Source organism: Gaeumannomyces tritici (assembly GCF_000145635.1).
Source record: "Gaeumannomyces tritici R3-111a-1 unplaced genomic scaffold supercont2.4, whole genome shotgun sequence".
Lineage (NCBI taxonomy): Eukaryota > Fungi > Ascomycota > Sordariomycetes > Magnaporthales > Magnaporthaceae > Gaeumannomyces > Gaeumannomyces tritici.
The window spans coordinates 2,158,787-2,183,073 of record NW_008804548.1 but is presented as its reverse complement, the minus strand read 5'-3'; the positions used below and the strand labels follow the sequence as shown (position 1 = coordinate 2,183,073).

The 24,287-nt window shown below is 58.2% G+C and overlaps 7 protein-coding genes across 7 annotated transcripts; 2 read left to right on the top strand and 5 right to left on the bottom strand.

Moving 5' to 3' along the window:
* Positions 1 to 815: 815 nt before the first annotated feature.
* GGTG_08170 (hypothetical protein) lies at positions 816 to 3,354 on the bottom strand (the record flags this gene model as incomplete). Its single annotated transcript, XM_009226009.1, has 4 exons — positions 816 to 1,417; positions 1,730 to 1,927; positions 2,115 to 3,254; positions 3,312 to 3,354. The coding sequence occupies 4 exons, from the start codon at positions 3,352 to 3,354 to the stop codon at positions 816 to 818; spliced, it is 1,983 nt and encodes a 660-aa protein (XP_009224273.1).
* Positions 3,355 to 3,987: 633 nt separating this feature from the next.
* Positions 3,988 to 5,044, bottom strand: GGTG_08169 (hypothetical protein; the record flags this gene model as incomplete). The annotated part of the gene is made up of 3 exons (XM_009226008.1): positions 3,988 to 4,319; positions 4,543 to 4,824; positions 4,972 to 5,044. The coding sequence occupies 3 exons, from the start codon at positions 5,042 to 5,044 to the stop codon at positions 3,988 to 3,990; spliced, it is 687 nt and encodes a 228-aa protein (XP_009224272.1).
* Positions 5,045 to 7,882: 2,838 nt separating this feature from the next.
* On the top strand, positions 7,883 to 9,145 carry GGTG_08168 (hypothetical protein). Its single transcript, XM_009226007.1, has 2 exons — positions 7,883 to 8,700; positions 8,766 to 9,145. Exons 1-2 carry the CDS (start codon positions 8,108 to 8,110, stop codon positions 8,872 to 8,874), a joined length of 702 nt encoding a protein of 233 aa, XP_009224271.1. The 5' UTR covers positions 7,883 to 8,107; the 3' UTR covers positions 8,875 to 9,145.
* Positions 9,146 to 10,035: 890 nt separating this feature from the next.
* On the top strand, positions 10,036 to 11,623 carry GGTG_08167 (hypothetical protein; the record flags this gene model as incomplete). Its single annotated transcript, XM_009226006.1, has 3 exons — positions 10,036 to 10,976; positions 11,064 to 11,124; positions 11,212 to 11,623. The coding sequence occupies exons 1-3, from the start codon at positions 10,634 to 10,636 to the stop codon at positions 11,621 to 11,623; spliced, it is 816 nt and encodes a 271-aa protein (XP_009224270.1). The 5' UTR covers positions 10,036 to 10,633.
* On the bottom strand, positions 10,577 to 15,167 carry GGTG_08166 (patatin-like phospholipase domain-containing protein). Its single transcript, XM_009226005.1, has 2 exons — positions 13,565 to 15,167; positions 10,577 to 13,481 (listed from the first exon to the last, which is right to left on the bottom strand). The coding sequence occupies exons 1-2, from the start codon at positions 14,616 to 14,618 to the stop codon at positions 12,094 to 12,096; spliced, it is 2,442 nt and encodes an 813-aa protein (XP_009224269.1). The 5' UTR covers positions 14,619 to 15,167; the 3' UTR covers positions 10,577 to 12,093.
* A 682-nt stretch (positions 15,168 to 15,849) lies between these two features.
* Positions 15,850 to 17,543, bottom strand: GGTG_08165 (small COPII coat GTPase). Its single transcript, XM_009226004.1, has 5 exons — positions 17,111 to 17,543; positions 16,960 to 16,999; positions 16,812 to 16,877; positions 16,405 to 16,704; positions 15,850 to 16,314 (listed from the first exon to the last, which is right to left on the bottom strand). The coding sequence occupies exons 1-5, from the start codon at positions 17,231 to 17,233 to the stop codon at positions 16,274 to 16,276; spliced, it is 570 nt and encodes a 189-aa protein (XP_009224268.1). The 5' UTR covers positions 17,234 to 17,543; the 3' UTR covers positions 15,850 to 16,273.
* A 291-nt stretch (positions 17,544 to 17,834) lies between these two features.
* GGTG_08164 (hypothetical protein) lies at positions 17,835 to 21,797 on the bottom strand. The gene is made up of 2 exons (XM_009226003.1): positions 21,534 to 21,797; positions 17,835 to 21,467 (listed from the first exon to the last, which is right to left on the bottom strand). Exon 2 carries the CDS (start codon positions 20,703 to 20,705, stop codon positions 18,561 to 18,563), a length of 2,145 nt encoding a protein of 714 aa, XP_009224267.1. The 5' UTR covers positions 20,706 to 21,467; positions 21,534 to 21,797; the 3' UTR covers positions 17,835 to 18,560.
* Positions 21,798 to 24,287: the final 2,490 nt, after the last annotated feature.

Below are 24,287 nucleotides of genomic sequence, written 5' to 3'. Positions count from 1 at the left end.
GGGCCGCTTGGGCTTTGGCGGCCCGCTCGGCGGCGGCGGCGGCGGGCCGCCCTTGCCCTTTCCGGCGCGGCGCGTCTGGCTGTGCTTGGGGCCCGAAGGCTGCGGCGCCGCGTCGGTCAGCGTCGTGATGGCCTCCGCCCTGGGGCCGCCGTCGTCGTCCGAATCGCCATCATCGCCGCCGAATATTGGCTTTCGCTTGGGGGGCGCGGGTTTCGAGAGGCCGGGCTTTCTGCCGAGGTTGAGGCCGAGCGACAGTGGCTTGCTCATTGTCGGGCGGTTGTGGTTGGTTCCTCTTCCCCCTTGTCGATCTCTTGAGGTGTTGCGACAGACAAGAAGCTGGGGATCGCAAGGGATGGACGGTTGTGTGGTTGAGCAATTGGCTACCGCCCCGTTAGAAAATCCCCGCCTAGTGCGGCCGGGTTGACGGCAGGCTGCAATTGTGGGACCAACGCCCGCTGGTGGGGACCTGTGCAAAGTAGCTGGAGGCAAGTATTTAGGTCAGTGTTAAATACTACATGTTTAAACACCGATTGGAATAACAAACACATGGAAGGGCATTGCGTTAGAAAGAGACAATAGGTACCGAATAACCAAGCAAAACTAACTAGGGAATGCCCGGGTTTGGTCAAAGTCGGTCGTGAGATGCCAGTCGTCGAAGCCACAAGGCAGGCAATTCTATATGCGTAAACATCAAGCACAGCGTTACATGCAAAAGGGTTCTAGACATGAATAGAGAAACGATGAGGAATAAATGCGTCAAGGAAAGCGGAAAAAAAGGAAACGTGCACAAAACTGTCCGCCGCTGCTTAACCAGGTCATGGCCATTGCCCCCTGGATTCTTCATAACCCTCCTCGTATGCGGATATTGCATCCACAAAGAATTCACTCGGTATGCTCTCCCTCGCCTGCCCAAACGACAGTTGAGACTGGGATCTGTGGCCGTCGAGCTGACTCGACGAGCTCGCCGCCGCCTCGTCTCCCATCCTGGCCGAGGACGACGCGTCCACGTGGCCGCCGGCACCGAGGGGCACAGATGCCACGCCGCTGACGTCGCCGCCGTGTCCGTCGCTCACGAAGCCCGAGTCGGTGATGGAGCGGCTGTGCGCGATGCCGGGGGGCTCGTTCACGGACCTCGATGCCTGTGGCTTGACCGCGTGGAGGTCCTGGCTCTCGGCGTGCGGCACGTGCCGGATGGCCGACCGGTCCGTGTCTGACGAGGCGGTGCTAAGGGTCCTGTTGACCTCGGGGATCAGGCCGTCGCGGTCCACATCGGTCGACTGCGACGTCATGCCGCCGACCAGGCTTTCCTTGTCCGACATGCCAGAGTCCTGTCGCTTTGGGCCTGGGGCCCCCTCGGCAGGCCATGCCACCGGCTCCCCGAGGCGCGGCTGATGGCTGCTTGCCTGGGCGTCCTCCCCTGCAATGATAGATGTCATCATCTTTAGCAACTGTGCTGTAGTATTTTCCAAGGCCTCAACCCTTTCTGTGAGTGACTGCGATGTTCCGGCTTGCCTGACCACCGAGCTAGCCGGATTAGATTGCGTCGGCACCGGAGCTGCCAGGGTGCTTGGCGAAGCTCTATATCCGTCCCGGTATACAATCGCTGTCGTCGATGGTGGTAGTCGACTGTTGCTTGGCTGTGTCGCGTGAGCCGACACCGGGGGCGAACCTTCGTCTGCCAATCTAACACAGAATGTGTCGTAAAGCAACCGGAACTTTTCTCTCTTACTCCGCGACACTCGGGGGCATCCGGGCTCGTTGATATGCCGGTTGAACGCTGCGCGGTCCGTATAAGCCCTCCAGCACTTCCGACAAAGGCCGGCGGCCGGGTGCCGGATTCCGGCCTCATAAGTGACATCGAAGGACGAGATGTACAGGTCTTCGACCGTGAGCCGATGAGCTGCCCGTTTGAAGTGACGCCTAGTCGCTGTTTGTCTTAGCCATATGCGGGGGTCAAATACCTCTCTTGAGACGGATCATCTTGAGCACTTTCCGGCTCGGGAAAAAAGCGACTTACACTATTGTGCTGATCTGGCTGTGTGTTGTGTAGCAGGGCGAGTACCGAGAGTTCGTCTCTCGTTTGTAGACGTCCGGGTTCGCTAATCGAAACGGACATTCCATCGCCGCGTCATCGAAGCCGTCCTCGAGGGATGCTCTTGGCTTTTTCCTCGGAGGTGGCTCGTCGTCACCGTCTTCATCGTCGTCCCCTTCAGCGTCGTCGTCTTGATTGCTGTCCAGGTCTCCATCCGCATCATCGTTTCCATATGCGCCATCATGGCTGCCAGTTGCACGGCCTGCGACGGTTGACATATAATCGACGCTGCGTTTGTGGCGGTGTCCATGTTCGGGTTTTGCCTTGTTCTCGGCGCTGGTTTGCCCAAGAGCAGCTCGTCGATCATCTGAATAATCCCTTTGACCTTGAATGTCTGGACAGGGGGCATCAAGTGGCGGTAACGGCATGAAATCCGGGATTGGGCTGTGAGCAACTTTTATGGCTGGTGACAACAAAATCTCAGCATCACCAGATGCATTGTCCAGCGGGGCAGGCCAGGCAGCGGTAGTGGCCGTGAAAAGACTGGGAGGCAACTGTGCCAAAACAGTCTCCATTTTCTTGAGCTTCGTCGGCGGAGAGTCCCAAGGGAGGAAGATATTTGACTCCTTGTCGGTGTAATCAAAAGTTTCCAGGTCATATTGGGGTTCCCGCGCATCTGAAGGTGCGTCCAGGGGAAGATCATGGCTGGTTTCTTGATTGTTGGCGGCAAGCCCGGGGTCGAGGAGCTCCGGATCCAGCGGCGGTGGATGAGGCTGATAGGCCCACGGGAAAACCGGAGGGTCTGACTGTTGGGTCTCGCCGTCCTCTCCGGCATGTCCGTGCGGTGATCTATCTCCTTGCTCTTGGGGCTCTAGACATCCGGAGGTGTTGGCGCCCGAGGACAGGCTCTGACGTGGTGGGCGGCTTCGGACGTATTGCCAGCCGTGATTCTTCTCCATGTGCTGCTTGCAGTTGCTTTCCCTCTTGGAGGTGTAATCGCAAGGCTGGAAGGTGCAACGGAAGACTTGAGGGGACGCAGAATGCTTGTCGTTCTGATGGCGAATAAGTTCTTTTTCCGTAGGCCATCCTCGTTCCTGGAACTTGCAGCCCAGAATAGGGCACTTGAAGGGGCGACTGTGGGTCTTGTAGTGCTTGTTGAGATCGCACTGGCGAATGTAGCGCTTGTGGCAGACGTCACAACTGAGGTCGGAGGGCTCTGACGCTGCACCAAGTTGGATGTCAGTCACTCTCTTTCGGCAAGCGAACAGCCCTGGCTTACTGGAAGCGGCCGACAACTCCGGAGCGTGTCCTGCTTTCATCATGGTTTGCTTGGGGATGCCCCAGAGTGCGTGCGAGCTCTGACAAGAAGCTACCGAACAAGGAGCAGGGGACGACAGACGACGGCGCCAAGGAACCTAGGGTTTCCGAGGAGAGACGATTGCGTAAGCAGGGAGCTATGTGGCTACCCAAGGTACTTGGGAGGATGTTTGAAAATGGGACATATCGGAGACGAAGGCGGCGATAGATTGATCAATGTTTCTGGCGCACAAACGCAAGTAGAAGGTTGAAGGAGAGGTGATAATAGATGGTAAAGGAAAAAGGAACGGCGAAGCAGGCTATTGCGGTTCCCAACACCGCGCCCACTATGCCCACACACACTTATGAGCAAACAGACGCCTTGGGTCCGTGGTGGTTTGTGCCTTGCTGCGGGGAAGAGTTTGCCTGCTCTGGGAGCAACCGGACCCATTCAATCCAACCCACGGCCGTTGACGGCGGCCGGCAAAGAGGTTGGTGTGAGAGCCTCAGGCCAGACTGCTGGGGCTGGGCAAAGAAAGTCCTAGAATGGGGTGGTGGGATGGAGGCAACCGCTCAAAAACATCAAGTCATCCTTGGTGTGGCTGCCAGGAACATGATCCAGCTTGAGGGGCTGGGGGGCGTCTGTTCATGCAACAGACTTATGCTGCAGAGGCCGGCGACGAGAGCAGCCGGGGAACAGTCTCTTCTAGTGCTGATCTGACTGGAGAGGAGATCGATATCAGATCCATCTGCAGCACCAAGTGCGGTCGTTGCAACAGGTCAGGCTGCATTATGACTCCTTCGAATGCTGGGCGGCCTGTCGTGAGACCACCCCCTTGCCCCTGTCCTTTTTCTCCTTCGCCGCCGGGACTGCTCAGTCCTGCCAGCCTCAGTGCGGGATCGACCGGGGTGGGTAGCACGAGAGGCGCACACGTCACGGCTGGCAGGTCAGGAACGCGGAGGGGAAGCGTGACGATTGATGCGGCACTGGCTGCCAAAGGAGAGGGCAGCTGGTCAGGCCAAAGGTCAGACCAGAGCGGGAGGGATGGGCTGCGGGGTGGCTGAGCTGCGGCTGAACCGAATGGGATTGGCTGCCTTGCTAGTTGGCGGCCTCACGTGCAGCCAGGCAGCGACCCATCCAAGCCACAGCTGGAGGTGTGGGATGCGGCACACCTCGTGCGTGGAGGAGGTAGCTGACCAACAAGCCAACCAACAACCATGTGCATGGAACCAATAGAGCCACAGCCCGAGCTGCAGCACACACTCGAAAGAGTGGATTGGCGGCCTCGCAGGCAGGCTTCGACTGGTCGGTGACGGAACTCCGGAGGGGATTGCGGGATCGGAGCGCGTCCGAGTGCGGAACGACACGGCGCCGTCGTCGGTCCATTGGACGGCGTCCCTGGAAGCCCACACGAGGAAAATGGCGGTTGAGATTTCCACCGTCTCCTCTCTTGCTTGGTGGCTGTGCGGAATGGCTCCGACAGTCTGCACCAGGTCTTGCAAGATGGAGGAGGAACAGTCGCGTGCGCCCGCCGTGGGAAGGATGGAGTCCTAGGACTTTGCGTCCGCTGTTGACATTGTTGACATGATTGAGAGGGGCAGAGAGGGGTTGGGCGGGAGATGGAGCCATCTGCTCCTCCTACCAAGGACCAGCTGTCCGTGCTCTTGGGCCAGTGTCTGCTCCAGTAGAGAGGGAGAGTCGAGGTCGTCGGCCATCTGCCAGAGGAACACGATGTTTTTTTTTCACCGGCTCTCGGGGTGTTCCACGGTCGTCGGACACGGTCCCATATCGTATCGTGTAGGTGCTGCAGAGAAGAGGCCGTCGAGATGAGCAAAGGTGGGGTGCGAGGAACGACGGCTGCTGCCCTCTTCAGTCAACGACACGTCCTCGGACCCGTAGCCGCGACGTGCGGGCCCCGGCCGGAAAGAAAACAAACATGTGCTGGCACTCGGAGGAGTGCATCCAAAAACAGATGCGCCGTGCCACGTATCACGCATCACGCATCTGCACACAGCCCAGTGCCCCCCGCCAATGCAAAGGGGAAGGGATAGTCGCGATGCACAAACCCAGCTCCACAGCAGCCGTTACAGATTCGGAGAACAGCCCGTAATGCAAATTGGATTCCCCACGCCTGCTGTTTCCGTATGCGGAGCAGAGATGGCGCGACCAGCCCCATGTTCAGCCATGTTCAGGAGTTGCGTGGGGCACCCCTTTTCTTCGTCTTCATTTTTAGATTTCTCGAGAGCCAGCCACCGAGCCCGGCTCCTCACCCTGTCTCCTGTCCGTGGTGATCTTGGCTTCACGATGCGGCTCGGGAGTCGGGAGACCGTTCGCTTGTCATCATCACCCTGCCCCTGCTGCCAAACTCGGTGCGCCACTCCCCGCATTGGCATTGGGCCTTGTCCTAGCCAGGCCGGCCAGGCTGTTGTGAATGATTATACTGGCAGTTGATGATGCAAATATTGGGGGCGGAAGGATATCTAGAGGGAATATGCACTAGTATATCACATGCAAGGGTCCTGCTAGAGCGGGTATATTATGTGATTTCCCGAAACGGGGTCAATCGTAGCCAATCTGACGGTCCAGAGCCCGAGTTCGGTTCTTGGTATGATGAGTGCGACGGTAAAGAGGGGATGCCATCTGGTGCCCCCTCGGTAGTCGGTAGCACAGACACCACCAGCCACCTCTACAGGCACGTGGCATAACAGCCGTGTTGTGCCAGCTATACAATGTTTTGGCGGCCATCGAGACCCCGTGGTGGAGATTTCCTACCGACACCGCTTCCCGCGTTAGCAAACCTAGACCCGAGACAGCGCTGCTAGCTGCTGCGGGCAGCCATGGATTGATGACGCTGTGCGAATCGGGTGGCACGAAGACCTTTGGGGGTGGGAAGCGTGGAAGCTTACCGCAGTTTGGCTTCTCGCGACTGGAGGGCGAGCACGAGCGGCTACGGGCTAGCGCCCTGCCAGGCGGCAGCACGTAGGATGATCGGAAGTGACGGTGGCGACGGTACTGACTTGGATCACACCCCAAGAACGGAAAGTCGAAAAGAAGATCAGCCACTGGGACCGTTGGACGGTGGTGAAATTAAGATGACCGGTGCCCACCCGGCGGCTGCGTTATTTCAGCGGTATTTCGCTTCGGCTGCGGTGAGCTAGGAGTTGACTGATTGCTAGGTACTCCTAGTAGTAGATACGGACGGGCTGGTTTTATTGAGAGTTTTTTTTATCACTTTTATTTCATTCATTCACGACTTCCCGTTCCTCTGCTTGCAGTTCCTTCTGGCACGTCTTAGGCTCCCTCCCCCATTGCCCCCTCGTCGGTCCCCCTTGGCGCCCTCTCTGGCTCTGACGACAGGCACAGCCAGGGTGGCCAGCCCTTGAGCGAACTGCGCCGTCGGGGTACTCCGGCGCATGTCGTACCTGCATTAGGCGCTGGCCAAAATAGGATAGCTTGAGGATGCTCCCCACAACGACTGCATTCAGACGACCAAGGAAATCTCGCAGTCGGTCAAGCACCAAACTAGCCCGAGAGTGGTTGCTACGAAGCATCGGCCAATCACGTCCATCACCTCCTTCCTTTGTGCAACCAGTGCCTTTGTTTGTCAGCTCCCTACTGTGGTAAAAGGCGGGCAGGTCGGGGTGGATTGGACAGCGAGACATTGACCCAGCCACCGGCCACGTCCGAGTCGTGTGCTCGGCTCCAAAGCTTGTGTGAACGGTACTGGGCCTCGAGGGGGCCTCGAGGTTGTGAAGCAGAATAAGCGTCTTCCGGAAGCAAACGCACAGAGAAAACAAAACGTGCGCCTGTGGCCCAGGCATCCAGGTTAGGAAATCAAGAGTGCGGGATGAGAGGGCCGAAAAAATAAGCAATAAACCACATCCGTGCCACGGCTGTGCGCGCTGGGCAAATCACATACTTTTTGGTGCATCCTGGGGGTGCCTGTCGCTGACGTTGGGTTGGGCCGGCTGGAATTGGCGGCTCATATTGCCAGACCGCATTCAAGTTATTAGTTATTTCCATCTCGCCTCCGCACACTGTGCCGTGTGAAATTTGCTAGGACCGTTTGCTCCCAAGCCCATCGAATCGCCGCCGCCCATCGCAATCCGCAATCGCGTCAGGGAGGTGCCGCGACCACTTGAATAAGCGCCCCACAGCAGCAGAGATTGCTGTTCATGTCGGGTGGCTTGCTCTTTCCTCTTCCCCCTTAGTCCTGGTCGCGAAGGTGGGGACTAACATGAGGGCCGTCTGGCCAATGCGCACCCTGCCGCGGCTGCTGTCCATCCCCCTTTTTCCTGCCCCGACCACCCCTGGCTAGCGTCCACACCCGGGCGCGGATTTGCAGATGTGTAATTTCCCGCCCGTCCAAGGCGACAGGAGGGCAAGCGTTGGAGGGCATGGAGTGTTCGATGGGCGAAGCGCAACGCCGGGCCGGGGGTGTGCGTGAGCCAGCGCCAGAGTTGGGTCTGGTGTGGGTAGAGGCGGATTGCGGTGAGGGTTAGGAGGGGGAGAAGAAGACCAGTGGGAGGGCAGCCGGGTCCAAGGTCCAGCATCGAGTGTATTTAATACCGACCTCACCCTCGCTTCCCTCCGTCATTTCTTTTCCTCTCTTCAGCCAACAAGCCAACCTCAGCTTCTCGAGCATCTTTGACTCACTTGACTTCGGTCGTCCACTCTTTAACAAACGCTCTAGCTTCTTTGCTACCAGCAACTTACATTCGTTCACTCCTTTCTCCTCCAGAACCTTTTCGTTCTCACCCCCGCAACCAACAGTCAAGATGCGCTTCACCGCCACTGCCGTTGCCTTCGCCGGTGCCGCTGCCGCGGCCGGCTCGACCATTCTGTCGACTGACTACGTCACCGTCACCTCGTGCGGCCCGACTGTCACCAACTGCCCGGCTGCCTCGACCACCGTCTCCTCCAAGGTCTACGAGGTCACCCCCTCCACCGTCTACACCACCAAGGTCAAGACCATCACCTCGTGCGCTCCCGAGGTGACCAACTGCCCTGGCAAGACCGGCTACGTCGTGACCGAGACCATCCCCGTCTCGACCACCCTGTGCCCCGTCACCAGCACCAAGCACTACGGCAACGGCACCTACGTCCCCGTCCCTCCCACCAAGGGCAACGACCAGCCCCCCACCACTGCTGTGTCTAAGCCTCCCGTCGTCAAGGGTGGTGAGAACCCCGGCACCACTAAGGTCCCGGTCCAGCCCGCTTGCCCGACCTACTCGGTCAAGACCATCTCCACCTCGGTTACCACCGTTGTCCCGACTGTCATCTACGAGACTGTCTCCATCCCCTGCCCGGCTCCCACCGGCCCCGCCACCGGCACTGGTGTCCCCAAGCCCCCCGTTGGCGGCAACACTACGTGAGTATTCGACCTCCCTCCTGACGTTATTGGTAACCTTAGAATACTAACCACCTCTTCTCCAGCGCCCCTGTCACCAAGCCCACCACCCCGGTCACTGCTGGCGCTGCCTCGCTCGGCGCCTCTGGTGTTCTGGCCGCTGCCGCCGGCCTCGCTGCCGTCTTCCTGGCCTAAGCGCGACCACTCCCGTATATAAATAACATCCTCTCCTAGCGTTCGAGAAGCCTGGAAGGCTATGGCATTTATCATGTGACTTGGGAGCTTTCGGCGGCGGCTTTCGGCGGCGAATATCTGTGAAATCAAGCTCTCAGGGATGTCTAGCTAGAGCATGGCACGGCAAATATACAACGTGTAACCTAATCTTCTAATACCGCGGGGTGCTCAGAGGTCTTGGTTGTGAATCTGGAAATCTAGAGCCCCATTTTGCAACTCTTGTCTGAATTGTGACAGTAATTATCTTTTTTTTGCTTTTGAGAAAATCGTCGGCTGTGGCGTTTCCGTCAACTTTCGTTTCCTTTTCCAGCGGCACGCGCATGAGACATACATCCTACGGGAGGTAATATCGACTAGACGGAGAACCTGCCCGTCATCCGTTTCGTTGTTTTCAGCCCTCCCACGTTCATATTCCGAACCAGGCCATGATGTGACACCAGGGAAATTAAGCCGAGGGTTGGAGCGCCACGATTTATTGGCTGCTCCAGCCCCAAGATTCTTACTACGTCAAAGCGCGAGCAAGCACCCTTGCGTGATGACAGCGGCGGCTCTGTCAAACTTCTGGTTCAGCTGATCATGTGCTGGTCTTGCAGGAGCAGTTTGGGTGGGCGAAAATATCGACGGATTTTTGCCAATATAGCCACTCGCTCTTGGGTATATGTACTTTGCGATAACGCAGCGTTCGGGAAATGGCTGGAGGTCAAGGGAAATAGCAGCATACGTCAATACTGTTAATACTTTTGGACGCAAATTCAAATGCCAATAAATGCACTCGCGGGTGTGAGAATATATTATAGCGAATTGATGGTTTAAAGCGAGTTGAAGAAACTGTTTATATTTTGTCCCTCACGTGTAGATGCCAGTAGTCTATCAGCATGCCCCATCTTAAAACATCAAAAGTGACTAATTTTTTCTTTTTGCAACAGTTCGTCGCTTGGATGTCTATCGCGCGTGTTTGCTCCCTTCAATACCAGGTGGCCTGTTCTCTGGTAGTTAGGCTTATCTCAACGAGAGGCCATTTTTGGTACCTCAGGCATAAGCTCTCGTTCGCATTCGCTTAGACTTCCCGATTCAGAACCGCCTCGACCAACTCACCAATGAAACCGCCTCGATCCTATTGCGCAGCCTTGGTCATCGATATACGCATCACGACGGCATCCCGGGCCCCTTTTTTTTCTATGCTCCGCCTACCTCTAGCCTACGCGTCTTCCCTTTACTTCCCCTGCTACCGGCCTTCTCACTCCGCCTTCATTCCTTCTCTCCTTGTTGATGTCTGAAGACAGCCCAGCCAAACCCCCTGCGGGATCGATGTCGCGGCCATGCTGAGCTGTCAGGTTACGACAGTCGATTGAGGGCGCGCGTCAGATCGGTGGTGTGTCTAGGTTTAGAAATATGCCAAGGTCAGCGGCTATGCGAGTGCGAGGTAGAGCCCACATATATCTACTCGGAGACGGGCAGACGTTGGTGTTTGCTTGTTTGTTTGCTTGTTTGTTTGCTTGTTTGTCTGCTTGCTTGCTTGTCTGTTTGTATCCGTGTTCGTTGGGAGTCGCCTCTACCTGTACTTACTCTACTTCCTACTTTTTCCAATCCCAAGTCTCCGAGTTCCATTCTCCTAGAGCACTCTAACCAACTTCCCTGATATAAAGAAAGTCGACGGCCTCACCACCCTGCCTCCCTTCTCTTGAAATCACTACTACATACACATCCCACCACCCCGGACATGTCCACCCAACCAACAGCCCCCGGAGTGCCCGGGGGCGGCATGCCGCCGGCGCCCCGGTACCCGTTCGTCGTCTTCGGCCCCGGCGCCAACTGCACGCTCGAGCTCTGCCCGGTCGAGATGAGCGTGTACGGCTACCGCCCTTCGCTGGCGGCCAACTACGCCTTCATCGCGAGCTTCGCCCTCGCCGGCGCCGCCCACCTGGCCCTGGGCCTGCGCACGCGCAGCTGGTGGCTCATGGGCGCCATGTGCGCCGGCTGCGTCGTCTGCATCCTGGGTTATGTCGGCCGCATCATGCTCTACTACAACCCGTGGAGCTTTGCCGGCTTCATGGTCCAGATCGGTAAGGGCGAAAATATGCTCCAGCTTCTGTCGGGATTTTTTTTTCCCCCCATGACGCGCTGGCCCCATTGGCTGACAATGCGTAAAGTACTCGTCGGATCCGGCCCCGTCTTCTTTTGCGCCGCTATATACGTGACGCTGTACAAGCTGTAAGCCTCGAAAGCCTCTGCTCCTCCCCACCTAGACTTCCTAGACAACCAGGTCCCGGATCCTAACACCCTCCCACTCCACAACAGCATAATCTTCCTCGACCCGACCCTCTCCCGCCTCCCGCCCCGGTCCTACATCTGGACCTTCCTCTTCTGCGACGTGGTCGCCCTGGTGCTCCAGGCCACGGGCGGCGGCCTGTCCACGTCAACGGGCGGCCGGTCCCAGGCCGGCGTCGACATGGGCCTGGCCGGGCTCGCCTTCCAGGTCGCCACCATGCTGGCCTTCTCCGCCAGCCTGGCCGACTACCTGGTCCGGTACCTGCGGTCGCCGGGCCGCCCCCCACTGGGCGCCCGCCTGAGGGTCTTTCTCTTCGCCCTCGGCGTCGCCACCGCCCTGATCCTGGGCCGGAGCGCCTACCGCGTTGAGGAGCTGAGCAAGGGCTACTCGGGCCCGTCTATCCGGAACGAGTCGCTGTTCATTGGGCTTGAGGGAGTGTGAGTTTTCCCCTTCACCATCCCTCGAGAGATGCAGTTGCGATAGGGTTGGCTCTTTGGGCACAGCTAGTTCTAACACGAAGAGGACAAAATCCTAGCATCATCGTCGTTGCCGTGTTCTGCCTCTGTGTCGGCCACCCTGGTCTCGCACTGAGGGATCGCACACTCGGGACCCATCACAACACTGCTTCCCCGAACGATAGCCAATCCAACTCGGCAAGCCAGACAGAAAAGGCCAACCAGAGCGCCTAAAGTTCTCTTTTGTCTTCCTTGTTGATGAGCAAGCAGACGGCGTTGGGCCATTCGTCGGGGATATGATGGGTCAAGTATGGTCAAAACCTGAGCATGCGATTAAAAGAATAATACCCAAGTCTATCATAACATACCAACCAACACACTTTGCTCCTCTACCGTCTCAGTGTACACTGCGCGGCCACGCGCCATGTTTCCCCCCTGACTGCTTCAACCATGAGTCTAGTCCCTTTTCGCTCGCGCGTCCGCATCACCGACGACCACGGGCGATGTCAGGGGCATCTTCTCGCTGCTGCCTTGGTCGGCATAGTCGGCCTCGTCTTCTGTTATGACGGCCTCCTCGTCGCCATCCAACTCCAACTCCTCGTTGGTGGTTTCCTCGTCGGTGGCGTTGACCGACGACGTACCGGCCGCGTCAGCCCTCAGAAGTGCCTTGAGATCGTCATCGCTGATGATGCTCTCGACACTTCCACGACGCACGTGCGGGCGCGTCTCCCTGCGGCCCCTCTCGAGCAGGCGCTCGATGCGAAGTCGGTTGGAGACAAACTTGACCTTGGGAAAGGCCGACTGCTGGCCCTCGTGCAGCATGTGGGCCAGGCGCGCCGGGTCAGGGTCCGAGAGGATATGCCAAAAGTCTGAGATGACCGACTTGGGCCATATGGTGACGGTGCCTCCAAACTGCTGGAGCCACAGCTGGGACCAGTCTTGACCGAGCGGTCGCGGCAGCAGCTCCAACTGTCGGAGAACCTTTAGCCACTTGGTAAGGTCCAGTTTGATGTATTGCTCCGTGGCGCTGCCCAGGAAGCCGCCCCGCCAGCCGCGACCCCTGCGGTGCGTAACCGGCTGCCCGACGGAGCCGCGGCTCGAGAAAAAGAAGAGGTTGATGTGCGGGTTGACCTGGCTGACAATGGTGAAGTTGACGTTGAACTGCAGGTTCAACGCCCGGATGGGGATATCGGTCCGCAGGCTGCCGTCCTTCCACTTGTGTCCAAACGAGTACGGTGCCAGGCTTCCGTCGGCCTTTTTCATCATCAGCACCACCGGATTGAGGATGCCCGGCACAGCCGCCGACGCCAGCACGGCCGACCAGATAACGCAGTCCGGGGAGGTCAGGTAGTTGCACAGGATGGTAGGTGAGTGTGGGTCGGCCGGCACGCACGACACGTTCAGGATCCGCCCTGTCCGCTCATACGCCTCGCGGAATGTCATGGAACCGCGCGTCCACCACGCGCACTGCTTGGCCCAGTCCACCGAGTCGAATCGCGCCCCTGTTTTCCACCATCGTCGTATCCAAGTCATCATAGACTCGCGGCAGGCTGTGAGGTGCACAGCCAACGAAGGTACCAACAGCTTCCTCAACTCTTCATTGGTGCGCGTTGCTACAAGCCCCGCCACGAGGGCACCCCCGCTCGTGCCCGTGATGACGTCCGGCAGCAGGTCCTCCTCCAGAAGCGCCTTGACAACGCCAAAGTGGTAGTATGCGAACGAGGCACCGCCCGAGAGGCACAGAGCCGTGCGACCGTAGTTTGCATATGTCCGTTTGAAGATGCTCCTCTTTTCCTCCAAGCTCATCTGCTGAGTCTTGAGGAGAAACTCCAGGCTTTTCTCGACTGCCGGTAGACGATGAGTTTGTTAAAAACGAACACTAGAATTGGCCAATATCAGCCAAGCAGGGCGCGGTGGGAAATCTCACCTTCATCTACATAGTTCTGCACCAGGTTCTTGGTGCCATAGTAAGTTTGGCTATAGAGCCGCGGATTTTCGACTCCAACAAAGTTGTTTTTGATGCAGGCCTCGAGGAGGACCTTCAAGTCCTCTACAGCCCCAGACTTGGCCGAGTTTGCCGATCCCGGGCCTTCACCGTTCTTGGTGTCTCCGGCACTAGAAGCCTCGACTTGCTCTGCTCGTATCCTGCAACGGCGGAGCTGCTCCCAGACCCTGCGGACGGTTTTACTGTCGTAGTATGCAAACTCATTCTGCTCCTTCCAGGCACCATTTCCCAGGAAGGAGTCGAGCTGCTTGGCAGCCGTCACCCAGTCGGGGTATTTCGAGGTGGCTCGCATGTTGCGGCGCAGCGTCTCGCGCTTGCCCCTCCACGCGATGAACTGCTCATATATCGAGATGTAGGCGCGCGTGGCCATGTAGCCGATAGCCAGCCCCACGATCCATGCTCCCACTATGAGCAGAAACGGCCATTTCAGCAAGGCATACAGGTAGCCTTCGCGGGTCTCGTCCCTGGTCCGCCGTCCCGGCGGCGCTGCCCGCGAGCGCCGGCGCCGACGAGACGAGCTTCCCTTGCGCCGCTGCTGGCCCGAGCCAACGACCTTCTCGTGGACGGGCGCCCAGTCAGACTGGGCCGTTATGAACATGGGCTGCTGTGTGGGAAACGCAGCGCCCCCGTTGCTGGCGCCCCCGGCATCGCCAGGGCCAGGTGCCGGCACAGTCTCGCCAGCGGCAGCGGCGGCGTGTGCGGCCACGAGCTTGGCGTCGTCGGGCTCGGCGATGACGGTCGACGCGCGCTTGGTGAAGTCGAAGCTACTGCTGAAGCTGAGCAGGCTAGGGCTGCGAAGCGAATGGTCGTCGGCAGACGGGGCGGGCACGTCGGGGGCCGAGAGGGCCTGGACGAAGGCCTCTATATCTTTGGGCGGAAGGAACTGAGTGTCGGCGTCGGGGAGGATGGACGGATCGAAGGCGTCTTCGGGGAAGCCATACGTCCTGGGCGGGAGGGTTACTTTTGGCTCATCCATTGTGTCGAGCGCCGCGGCCGAGGGCCAGTGTCATGACGCGGTTGCACCAGGACGGCTGGCGGTTGGGTTGGATATCGCCGACGACAGCGGGAGGAGGACTAGGATTGTTCAGATGGCTGCTGTAGCTGTCGTCGGCAGGTAGGACTAGGCGAGGACAGGGAGGAGTGGTGTTGTTCGTCTAGTGTTTATCGGCTAGGGCCCAGCGTAGCGCCGTGGGAAGGTAGGCAAGATTTGGGTTGGGCCGGACTAGCCTAGTGTCGCGACGTGGCGTGGGTGTGGTGTTGTCGCTGCCGTCGTCGAGACGTAATGAGGCGAGGTCCCCCAAAGCTACCTTACACTCAGGGACCTCTCCTGGGGCGGCGCCCGTCTCCCAGCGCCAAGGTACCCACGCAAAGCAACAGCGTTGGGAAGGGCGATGGCTACCAAGGCAAACCCGAAACCAGCAGACAGACAATGACTGGCAAACCTCGCGTTACCGTAGGTGGTGCCAGACCTGTCGCTCAAGGTAACCAAGAGGTAGGAACGCAGTTGCTCAAAAGGGATTGTGACTGGTGTGCCGTTTTGCAGCAGGTGCAGCCTGCCCCCGTTGTCGTCAATCGCGTGCCCTCGCATTGAGAGCTCTGGAATACATGCTTGCACGGGTGGTGCGACGCCCTAACTGGTCCGTGCGGAATGACGTCGTCCAGGATAGCACGGTGGCTAAAGCATCCAGCCGATTCCATACCGAGCACTAATTGAAGCCCCTGTTGTCTAGTCCTGAGGTCAACCTACGTATCTCCTTTCTATTTGCGATACCATTTCGTGTTTGCTATGCCTTTTTCTTTCGCCTTTTTCTTTCCTGTGCACTCGCTCAAGATTGATTGCTACTTGGGTATGAAATCTATTCGGTAGCGAGACACAAAAGCGGTGGAATCACCTCGGATCCTAACCGAAATGCTAGTGTTGAACCGTGGCGTGCCCCACCAAGCTCTCAAAAGGGGGCCGATAAGGAGCCCGTGAGCTCCCGACAGTGTCAACAGGTTGAATGCCACCCAGCACGGAGGAGGCTCAGCGGCACCGGGACGGCAAGGGCTATTGCTACCTGCCTTGGGGGAAACAGGCTCAACTATTGGCCATTGGCCATTGGGTGGGCCTTTCGGAATCGACGCCGAGACCAACATATAAAGACCGTCGGCTTTCCCGACAGGCCGGACGTGTTGGACTGACAGTGGGAGTAAAGTTCCAAGCAAGCAGTTCCAGTGCTTGTTGCCTACCAAACGAGTCGAACTGTGGAGGATACCATCAAAAGTGCGCTGGGGAGACAAGCGACACACATGGGCAAGGCATACTCTAAACCAAATAAAGAGATAATAAAAGGACAGATATTGTTCTGATCGTGCCAGCATAGCAAGTTCTCTCTCTGTTCTCGTCATCATGAAATAAAACAAAAAAATCCAAGGTCTGCACCTGTAGTACCCACAGACTCCCCCCTGATCCGGCGGAACACAACCTGCGGAATGGACACCTGACTGGGTACGCTTTGTAGGTGGTGGCATACACGGCAGAGCATCAAACGGGATTGTGCTCCATGGGCTACAGGAAGGTTGGGGTTACGCGATCGCTGCCAACCGGTATGCTACCTCCCAGCACCTGTATCTAGCCCACCGGCTCATCCTTTAGACGTACTGGGACAGCCACCGGATGCCCTCGCCGTATCCTACACGCGCGATTAGTGTTAGCGTCAACAGACATGGCAATGAGACGGTGCAAAGAGCCGCGGCCATGCCCGCAAATAGCCAGCACGTACCTTGCCTCATGACGACGGAGCACATGAAGACCTCAATGGGTCTGATGCCCTCGAGGGGCTGCTTGCCCTTGCCCGTGGTCTGGAACAGACCGAGCTGGTGCCTCAGCTCATCCTCAGAGATGGCCTCCGGGTGGTCGATCTTGTTGCCCAGAATCACAAACGGCACCTTGGCCAGCTCCTCCATGGACAGTAGCGCATCCAGCTCGGCCTTGGCCTCGGGGAAACGATCGTGGTCCTTGGCGTCGACGAGGAAGACGATGCCGTTCACCTCGGGGAAGTAGTCCTTCCATAGGCGCCGGGCTGAAACGTTGCAGAAAGAACCGTGGCGTCAGCACTTGACAAACCATAACACCAAGGAGGGGGGCGGCATCGAAAGTTCGACGACGTGCGGGTGGGGGTTGACGTACCTTGTTGATGACCACCAAGATCAAAGGTGGTGAAGCGGACGTTGCCGATGGCAAGCTCCTCAGAAGCTAGATCCCCGGGGAGCGGTTAGCCATGTCGGAGACGCTGGGCGGAACGGGCCAGATAGGTTGGAACATGGGGATGACTGACTTGGGTGCAGGGTGGGCTGAAGGATTGCGACACGGTCGTTCTGTAGGGCGAGCAAGGAAGAAGCAGTCCGTTAGCTTGTCGATGGTAACATAAACAGGCGCCGCTGGCCTATCCGAGACGGCGACCAGGGAGGGATGCCGTGTGCACACACCTTTAGCATGTGCAGCAGCGTGGTCTTGCCGGCATTATCGAGTCCGAGGAAGAGCAGCTTGGCGTGCTTGTTGAGCAGGCCAAGCGAAGAGAGGACGTCGTAAAACCAGTTGATGATCCACATGACGGCAGCGAGGCGAATCGCCTGTTTTCGCTCTGTCCTTTTTTTTCTTTCTGGCCTGCGCGGCGGATATGTCGGTCGGTCGAGGCTTCGGGGGCTTGGCTCTTGCACCGGCGGCGTCGAGATGGCGGTCGGGAGAGTGGCTCACTTGCTGACAGAAGGCGGGTGGGTGAGTTGAGATTGGTGGATGGAGACAGTGAGGAAGAGAAGGGTTGGCAGATTCGGGAGGCTGCTGCGCGGGTTCAAAATGTCCACCGAGCCAGAGGGTCCGAGTTCCTGAGACGGGAGCTCCGGCGGTCATGGGCGATTTATCACGGCACTGTGGCACCTGGCAAAGCTGGCCTTCTGGCGTATTCCATGCCGTTGTTGTTGCCTTATTCCCGAGGCAGCGAGTCAGCTGGCAAGTCACACCGAGGTGGCACCCAACGTGGCAGGCAGCACAACAGCCCACCGTTTCTCCCAACAAGTCCAGATTGGTGCGCCACCCGCCATTTCGCCACAGGCACAACTCAAACTGCACGACTGGAGCGTGAACCAGACCCGTCCTGGACAGGTATTTATGTGCCAATTTTCTGGCAAGCAGTGTCAGGATGGACGATAATAGATTGAGAATCTCAAGATTTGACATTGGCTTCTCAAACACGCCCCCATCCACCCCAGGCTACATACAAAGATCGGCTTCGCCCAAGTTGATGCTCAGCCAATGCGCCGGGGGAGAGAAAAAAAAAGAAGAAAAAAAAAGCAGAAAAGAAGAAACGAAGGAGGTAAACTTTGGGGGAAGTCACTCTTGATTGAATGCAAGATTAAATGACTGTAGCCCTCGCTCCCCATGCATGGGTATCTGAATTGTGAGATGCGCGCGACGATGGCTTGAATGCGGGAACGGGAGAAGGCAATGCGTCCGAAGCAGTGAGACCACCCAAAAAGAAAGATGCATGACTGCCGAAGGGCATTCATGAATAGCAGGAGAGACCAGGAAAATGAGAAGAGAAAAAAAAAAACGCAGTCTCTAAATATGTACGGACGAAGACTCAAGCTTGACTTGAGACATCGGAGAAAGAAAAAAGAAAGAAAAAGACGACAGGGATGACGTTATACTAAAGATGCATAGAGTGGAAAGGCAAGAAGATGAGACAAATGAAGACTGCGTTGCCACAAGGTGAAAAAGAGAAAATCAAACGGTTAATTCAATGCTGGCCTCCCAATTCGCTTGCAACTCCTTGTTGTGCGATGCCCTCCTTCCCGATGATGCGCCTTGATAATGGTATAAGTGACAAAATGATAAATGATAAAATGCGGGATGTCAGTGACGAGGACGGAGATGGCCAAATCAGACAGAAAGAACATAATTTTTGGGGCTTAGCTTGCCAGCCATCAGCAGACCCAGCTCCCTCATGCGCTCCGCTCCCTTGCCGGGCTGCGGACGTCGCTCCTGTGCCAGCCCCTTGCGGGCGCGGTTGCACTGCTTCTCCTTGAACTTTTCCCTGCGGCGCTGGCGCCGGTGCTCCAAACCCTTCACAATGTCAATGGCTCCCCGGACGTGCCCCTCCTTGGAGATAGGGGCGGGCCTCTTGCGGTGGTGCGACGACTTGAGGTGTCCCATCAGGGCGGGCGCCCTGGGCAGCGACTTTGTGTGGGTGAGGCCGGGACGGAATGCCAGCGCTTTGAAGACGACCCGCTGTCCACCATGGATCGGAGACGCGTGGGGCGAGACAGTGGCCTGAGGGGGCGGCGGGGACCGCAGCCGGCGAGGCGGCGAGTGGCGGTCAAAGAGACGACGGGGAGGGGGCGATCTGCCTCGGGCTCTGGGTGGAGGCGAGTGCAGGCGCTTGGGCGAGTTGAGCTTCTTCTTGGGCCGCTCGACATGGTCGTCGTCCACGTCAAGACCCTCAATCTCGCCATGAAGCCACACGTGCTCTTCGCTATTCCGGTGCAGGGGCCTGAAAGAGGCGTCGTCCTCGTCCTCGGGCTCCGAGGTTGGGAAGCTAGGGTCGATGTCCTGCGGAATCAGGCGAAGCTTCTCAGTTTTGCGAGCATTGATGCAGGTCAGGTAAGCCTCCTCAAGTGGCCGGTCCTCATCCAGGGTCCCGCAGACGAAATCGGTACTGTCGGGGAGATCAGGGGTATCGGGGCGGACGGGATTACGAGGCGACGAGCGCGACATCTTGCGCCGGGACGACGTCGCATGGCCGGGAGAGAATGCGGACGAATCCGACAGCTCGCTGATGGAAACACGGCGCTGGAACGAGCTGGCGGGAATTCTGGTAGCGGCTGAATGGCCACTAGTTGACCACAGCACGAGTCCGTCGTCGTCGTCATCATCAGACTCGGCAAACCCATCCTCCTCGTCGGTGCGGTATCCGTCCGAGGACTCGTGGTCGGACCCATAGCCCGCCCAGGCGTCATCGAGATCGGCGTCGTCGCCATCGTCGCCATCCTCGTCGTCAACATCGTCAGCGTTGTCTGCCTGATCAGCCTCGCCGGCATCCGCCTCTTCCTGCTCGGCCTCCTCCTCGGCCTCCTTGCCAAGACGGCTGATGGCCAGTTCCATCTGGAGAGTATCCTCAATGGTCAACCTTCGCTGCGCATTGACGGTGTCTTGGCGGATCCAGTCATCCTCCTGGACCTCGTCGGTTGCAAACTCGTGGAATCGAGAGGCCTCGTCCTTGAGATCGTTGGGGCTGGCCGACAGGAAATTCCGGAAGCGAACGGTGGCATTGTTTTCCGTTGATCTTCTAGGTGTGGCAGATCGGTTGGAGCGGGAGTTCGTCGAGGGCGAGCGGATCTTCCTCGGAGCCGCAGACAGCATCACGTTGCTCCCCGAGGCACGGGTCTTTGGAGCGGCCTTCTGCGGGGCATCCGTCTTCCCCGCATCGCAGGCAAACTTGATACAAGGCCGCTTGGGTGCAACGATGGTCGGAACAGGCTTGGGCGTCACGATCTCTGTTGGAGCACGGGGCTGCGGGGCGGCGGCGCAGGCAAACGATATGCACCGCTTCTTTTCGCCGTTCTGAGGGACGCCGGTTTGCCTTGCCACCTTGACAGCATCAAGTCCAGCGTCGACAGTAGCGAAAGACTCCTGGGGCAGGCGCGGGCTCGGTGAGCTTGTACGAGCCGGCGTCGTGAGGGCCGTATCGCAGCTGAGGTCGGCGGTGGACGCGACGCTGATGTTGCTAGCAAGCGAGCGCCGGCGCCTGGAACTTGGACGCAGATCCTCTCGACCCTCGAGGGAGTCGTCCTCGGAGTGGCTCTGGAGAGCCTTGGTCAAGAGGGAGGGGTAGCACTCGGGCACAGGGCGGAAGATGGCCTTCTGGAACCGCTTGGATGTTGGAGAAAGCCCCAGGGGACGTTCGTCCGGGGGTTCGTCGGCATCAGTAGATGGCTCTTCTTCTGTCTTGGAGGCTACGGCGGGCGTGATGGCGTGCAGGGCCAGCAGGCTCGCCGAGGGGAAATCTTGTGGCTTGTGGTTTTGCATGGTGGGTGTCTTGTTTCCTTCGTTGGTCCAAAGCGGAGAAGAATAGGGATAAGGAAGGTAAGATGAAGAGAATAGAGTAGAAGGGAAGACCTCGTGCGTAGTAAGAGGATTAAATGCGAGTAGAAGAGATGACGATGTGATGAACGATGAACAAGATTGGCCCGCAGTGCCGGATTGGGTATATCCCGTGCAAGTGACGAGCCGAAGCAACAGAAACTTTCCGTGCGCCCGGTCCTTGCTGTTGTCGGTTGGAGGACAAGGTACCCGAAATACGATCAGATGCGTTGCAGTCAAGTTGCTATCGTTGAAACACCAGCGGCCAGCAACAAACAGTCCAGGTGCGGTGAGATGAGCGGGAGGTAGTGTATAGCAATCAGCAGATCTGGGAGATGTCGGTTGCTGAGAAGCTGCGCGCAGTCGAGGGAGATATCCGCGGCTGTTGGTAGTGTCCCTAAGGACCGTCTCGCTATAACATGGAGATCATCGTCAAGGGCAGGAGACAGGTGAGTGGGTGTTGGGATGAAAGTGTGCGGGCGAGGCTGTGTTGGAGGAGGATTCGCCGCCTCGTGCTGTTCGCGGATGTGGGCGAGAGTCTGTCTGGTGGTGGTGGTCTGGGTGCGAAGGCAGGCAGTTGGGAAGGTTGAGAGAAATAAAAGGTCAGGTTGAATACGAAAGCAAAGTTGTGTGACGAAGTCGTGGAGCGCCGTGGCCTCGACTCGCCGCCAGATGGGGTTTGGCCAAAGCAAGAGAAATTGACGACGGCTGAAAAATCCAGGGTCAGCAGTGGGAGTTGGTGGGAGGGGTGGTTGTGTTTATCATCAATCATACCGGATTAGTCCCGACCTTTCGTTCGCAGACACCGGTGTCGGGCCAGAAAGGGATCAGGATCCAAGGGGGCCCCTGGCTGCTGCTAGCGGCTGGGTCCTTCCGAGCGAAATTCCGTTGTGCTCCTTTTTTTCTTTTTCTTTTTTTTGTTCGTTCTTTCCCATTCCTCTTCCCACTTCCCTGCCTGGACTTGGCTGTGACGCCTCTTCAGGTGGCACGCTGATCCAAATCAAATTCTGTAATGCTGAATGGCTCTGCCAGCTGCGCTTGTGCGACAAAAAAACAATGCAGGGTCCAAGGTCTTCTCGAAGGGCAGCTGGCCGGGCACGCTGACCACAGCAAATCTCAAATCTCGCCCCTTCCGATGGATGGAAACTCGTCAATTCGAGGGTGGGCACGCCACTAAGGTACCTAGGTACCTGCACTGTAGTGAGCCGTAGGCCCGGATGGCGCTAATCAGAGGGGGGGGTGTGCACAGGACTGGGCCAGCCATCAGGAATGCAGCTCCACTGTGCTGCTGCTGCATACTGGCGCGTGCGCACCAGGCAGGCGGCTCAACTGCCTGCCCGCACGTTCGCCCACCACCAGATGTCTTGGTGTGCATGGGGGGTCCGCCCGGCCACATGAAGCTACGATCGACCCGTCGACAAACCAAATGGGTCGCAGAAGATGAGGCGTGCGAGAGTTCCCACTGGGCACCCCTCCCCAACGATCCCAATCCAAGTTCATTGAGGGAAAGGATTTTTTAAAAGATTTTCAGCGGCAATTGAGCTGCGGAGTCAGACATGAATCACCCGGAGCTGGCTGGCATTTGCCTCGGTACAGTGTGTACATGTACATTGATGGGGTACAGCCGCTCACTGCGTAGTAAAGCGTGGTGTGCTGACAATTCCCGCTGTCACCCGCCCTGATTGGCTCCTGCCAGCGCAATAAAACAAACACACAAAGGGCAGAGGGGGGCTGGGAGGCAATTTTTGCAAAGTCTTTGCGCTTCGCTTCGCTAGCAGCCATGCTCGAGCCATGGCATCCCCTTGGACTCTGACCGCCGGACTGGGAAAGGCCATGTGCATGTGTCGTCCGAACAAATTCTAGAAGCGGTCATCCGCGATCGGCCTAGGCAGCGCGCCGTTGTTTGGCCCGCCGTCTTCCCAGAGAAGACCCAGAGCGACGTCCCAGCCAGGCGGCCGCCGTCCCTGTTTAGCAATTTAGCAACGGGCGCGGCGTTTCAATCGTCTCCAGCGTTTGCCAGCCCATGGTGCCCTTGGCCAGCGGCAATCAATCTGGAGGGTGCTCTGTTGTGCTCTGCTGTCATTCCGGTCTGCTCTGACAGCTGTGATGATACAGTCGGCTGCTGGGACCGGCACAGGACGCTCGTCCATCCATCCCTCCCCCCTCTCCTTGGCAGCGTGCCACGCCAAGCCCTCGCGTCGTCAGCACGGCAGGCATGATGCGGTTAAGCCCCGGCGTTCCACCATGCTGCCGTCAACCATGCCCACAGGACAACCTAAGCTTTTCGCATCTCGGGGTGGCTGTGGTACTGTGGTGTTGGGTGTCTGGCATGCCAGACCGCTCAGGAGCCCGCGGGCCTCGAGTTTCCACCCCTAGCGAAGCGGTGAATCTGGATGTGCCGAACGGTGTGCGTGCATCTCGTGCTATCCACCCTGTGTCCTACTGGCCCGCGCGTCCAACTAGGGAGGTACACCCTTGGGAGGGGGGGGGATGGAACCCCGAAGTGAAGCCCCGTCCGGGCATTTACTGACACTACCACAGCACATACATGACATATCGACCCCGTACCCACCGACCCATGTGCTTACGTTTGCGTATACGCGAGATGTATCTGTAGGGTGAGGGCTGGCCGTCAAGGTACTGTGTACCTAGCAGTTCCGACAAACCCCCCACCCCATCCCACACCACACCACACCACACATTTCCATGGTGGTTGCACTGAGAAAGGCATGCGTGGGCGGTTGGTGAGCGAATGCAGTGCTTCGGAGCCTGCGCCAAAAAGAGACGGCGCACTGGGCGACCGGCTGGCAGACACCTAGGTAGCTTCGCCTCTAAGCGATGAGCTCATCTGGCACGGGACTGGGCGGGTAGGCAGAGACCAAAAAAAAAAGGCAAAGACAAAAGGAGGAACAAAAAAAAACAGGAAACCGACAGTACCCGTCGCCCAGCACCAGACGCGGACATGCCAGCACCTGGGATTTAGTCCACCAGGTCGAGCTCAATAGGCCCGCTAAAAGGCCGCGATGCGGATAAGGGGACGGACACCAAGGGGAAAAGTGGCATAACATGCGCCTGCATGAGCGTCGGCGTGGACGCGCACGCGCACGGGCTGCCCAGGACGCCAAAATGAAAACGAGGCAGAGAGCAGAGAGGGGAAACGGGTTGAAACAGCTCTTGTGGCGCCACGGGCCACGCCCCGTTTCTTCCATCCGCCGCCCCCCGTGGCCTGCGAGCCTGTGGCTTGCAGATCCTAGGACCCTTTTCCGAATATGTCCGCTGCGTCCTCCCCCGTGTAGGGATGGTTGGATGCCTCTTTCCCCTCCTCGTCCTCTCCCCTCCCTTGCAGAGGAGCATCGGCTGCAGTAAACTCATGTATGTGCTAACTAGGCCGTCGACGGTTGCGATTCGGTGACATGTTTTGCAGGTCTCCACCGCCGGTGCCGGGGGGAGCGCTCTGCACCAACAGCGTCGTACCACTGGCTGAGTGGCTGCAGCTTGTGCGAGCTGTGAGCTGTTGTGAGATGCGGC

Excerpts from the sequence above, each read along its gene's own strand:
- GGTG_08168 (XM_009226007.1), top strand. The coding sequence starts at position 8,108 with ATGCGCTTCACCGCCACTGCCGTTGCCTTCGCCGGTGCCGCTGCCGCG. Across the intron at positions 8,701-8,765 it reads CCCGTTGGCGGCAACACTAC|CGCCCCTGTCACCAAGCCCA; the intron begins GTGAGTATTCGA and ends CCTCTTCTCCAG.
- GGTG_08166 (XM_009226005.1), bottom strand. The coding sequence starts at position 14,618 with ATGGATGAGCCAAAAGTAACCCTCCCGCCCAGGACGTATGGCTTCCCC. Across the intron at positions 13,482-13,564 it reads GCAGAACTATGTAGATGAAG|TCGAGAAAAGCCTGGAGTTT; the intron begins GTGAGATTTCCC and ends GTCTACCGGCAG.
- GGTG_08165 (XM_009226004.1), bottom strand. The coding sequence starts at position 17,233 with ATGTGGATCATCAACTGGTTTTACGACGTCCTCTCTTCGCTTGGCCTG. Across the intron at positions 16,705-16,811 it reads TCTTGGTGGTCATCAACAAG|CCCGGCGCCTATGGAAGGAC; the intron begins GTACGTCAACCC and ends GCAACGTTTCAG. Across the intron at positions 16,315-16,404 it reads CTCCGTCGTCATGAGGCAAG|GATACGGCGAGGGCATCCGG; the intron begins GTACGTGCTGGC and ends TCGCGCGTGTAG.
- GGTG_08164 (XM_009226003.1), bottom strand. The coding sequence starts at position 20,705 with ATGCAAAACCACAAGCCACAAGATTTCCCCTCGGCGAGCCTGCTGGCC.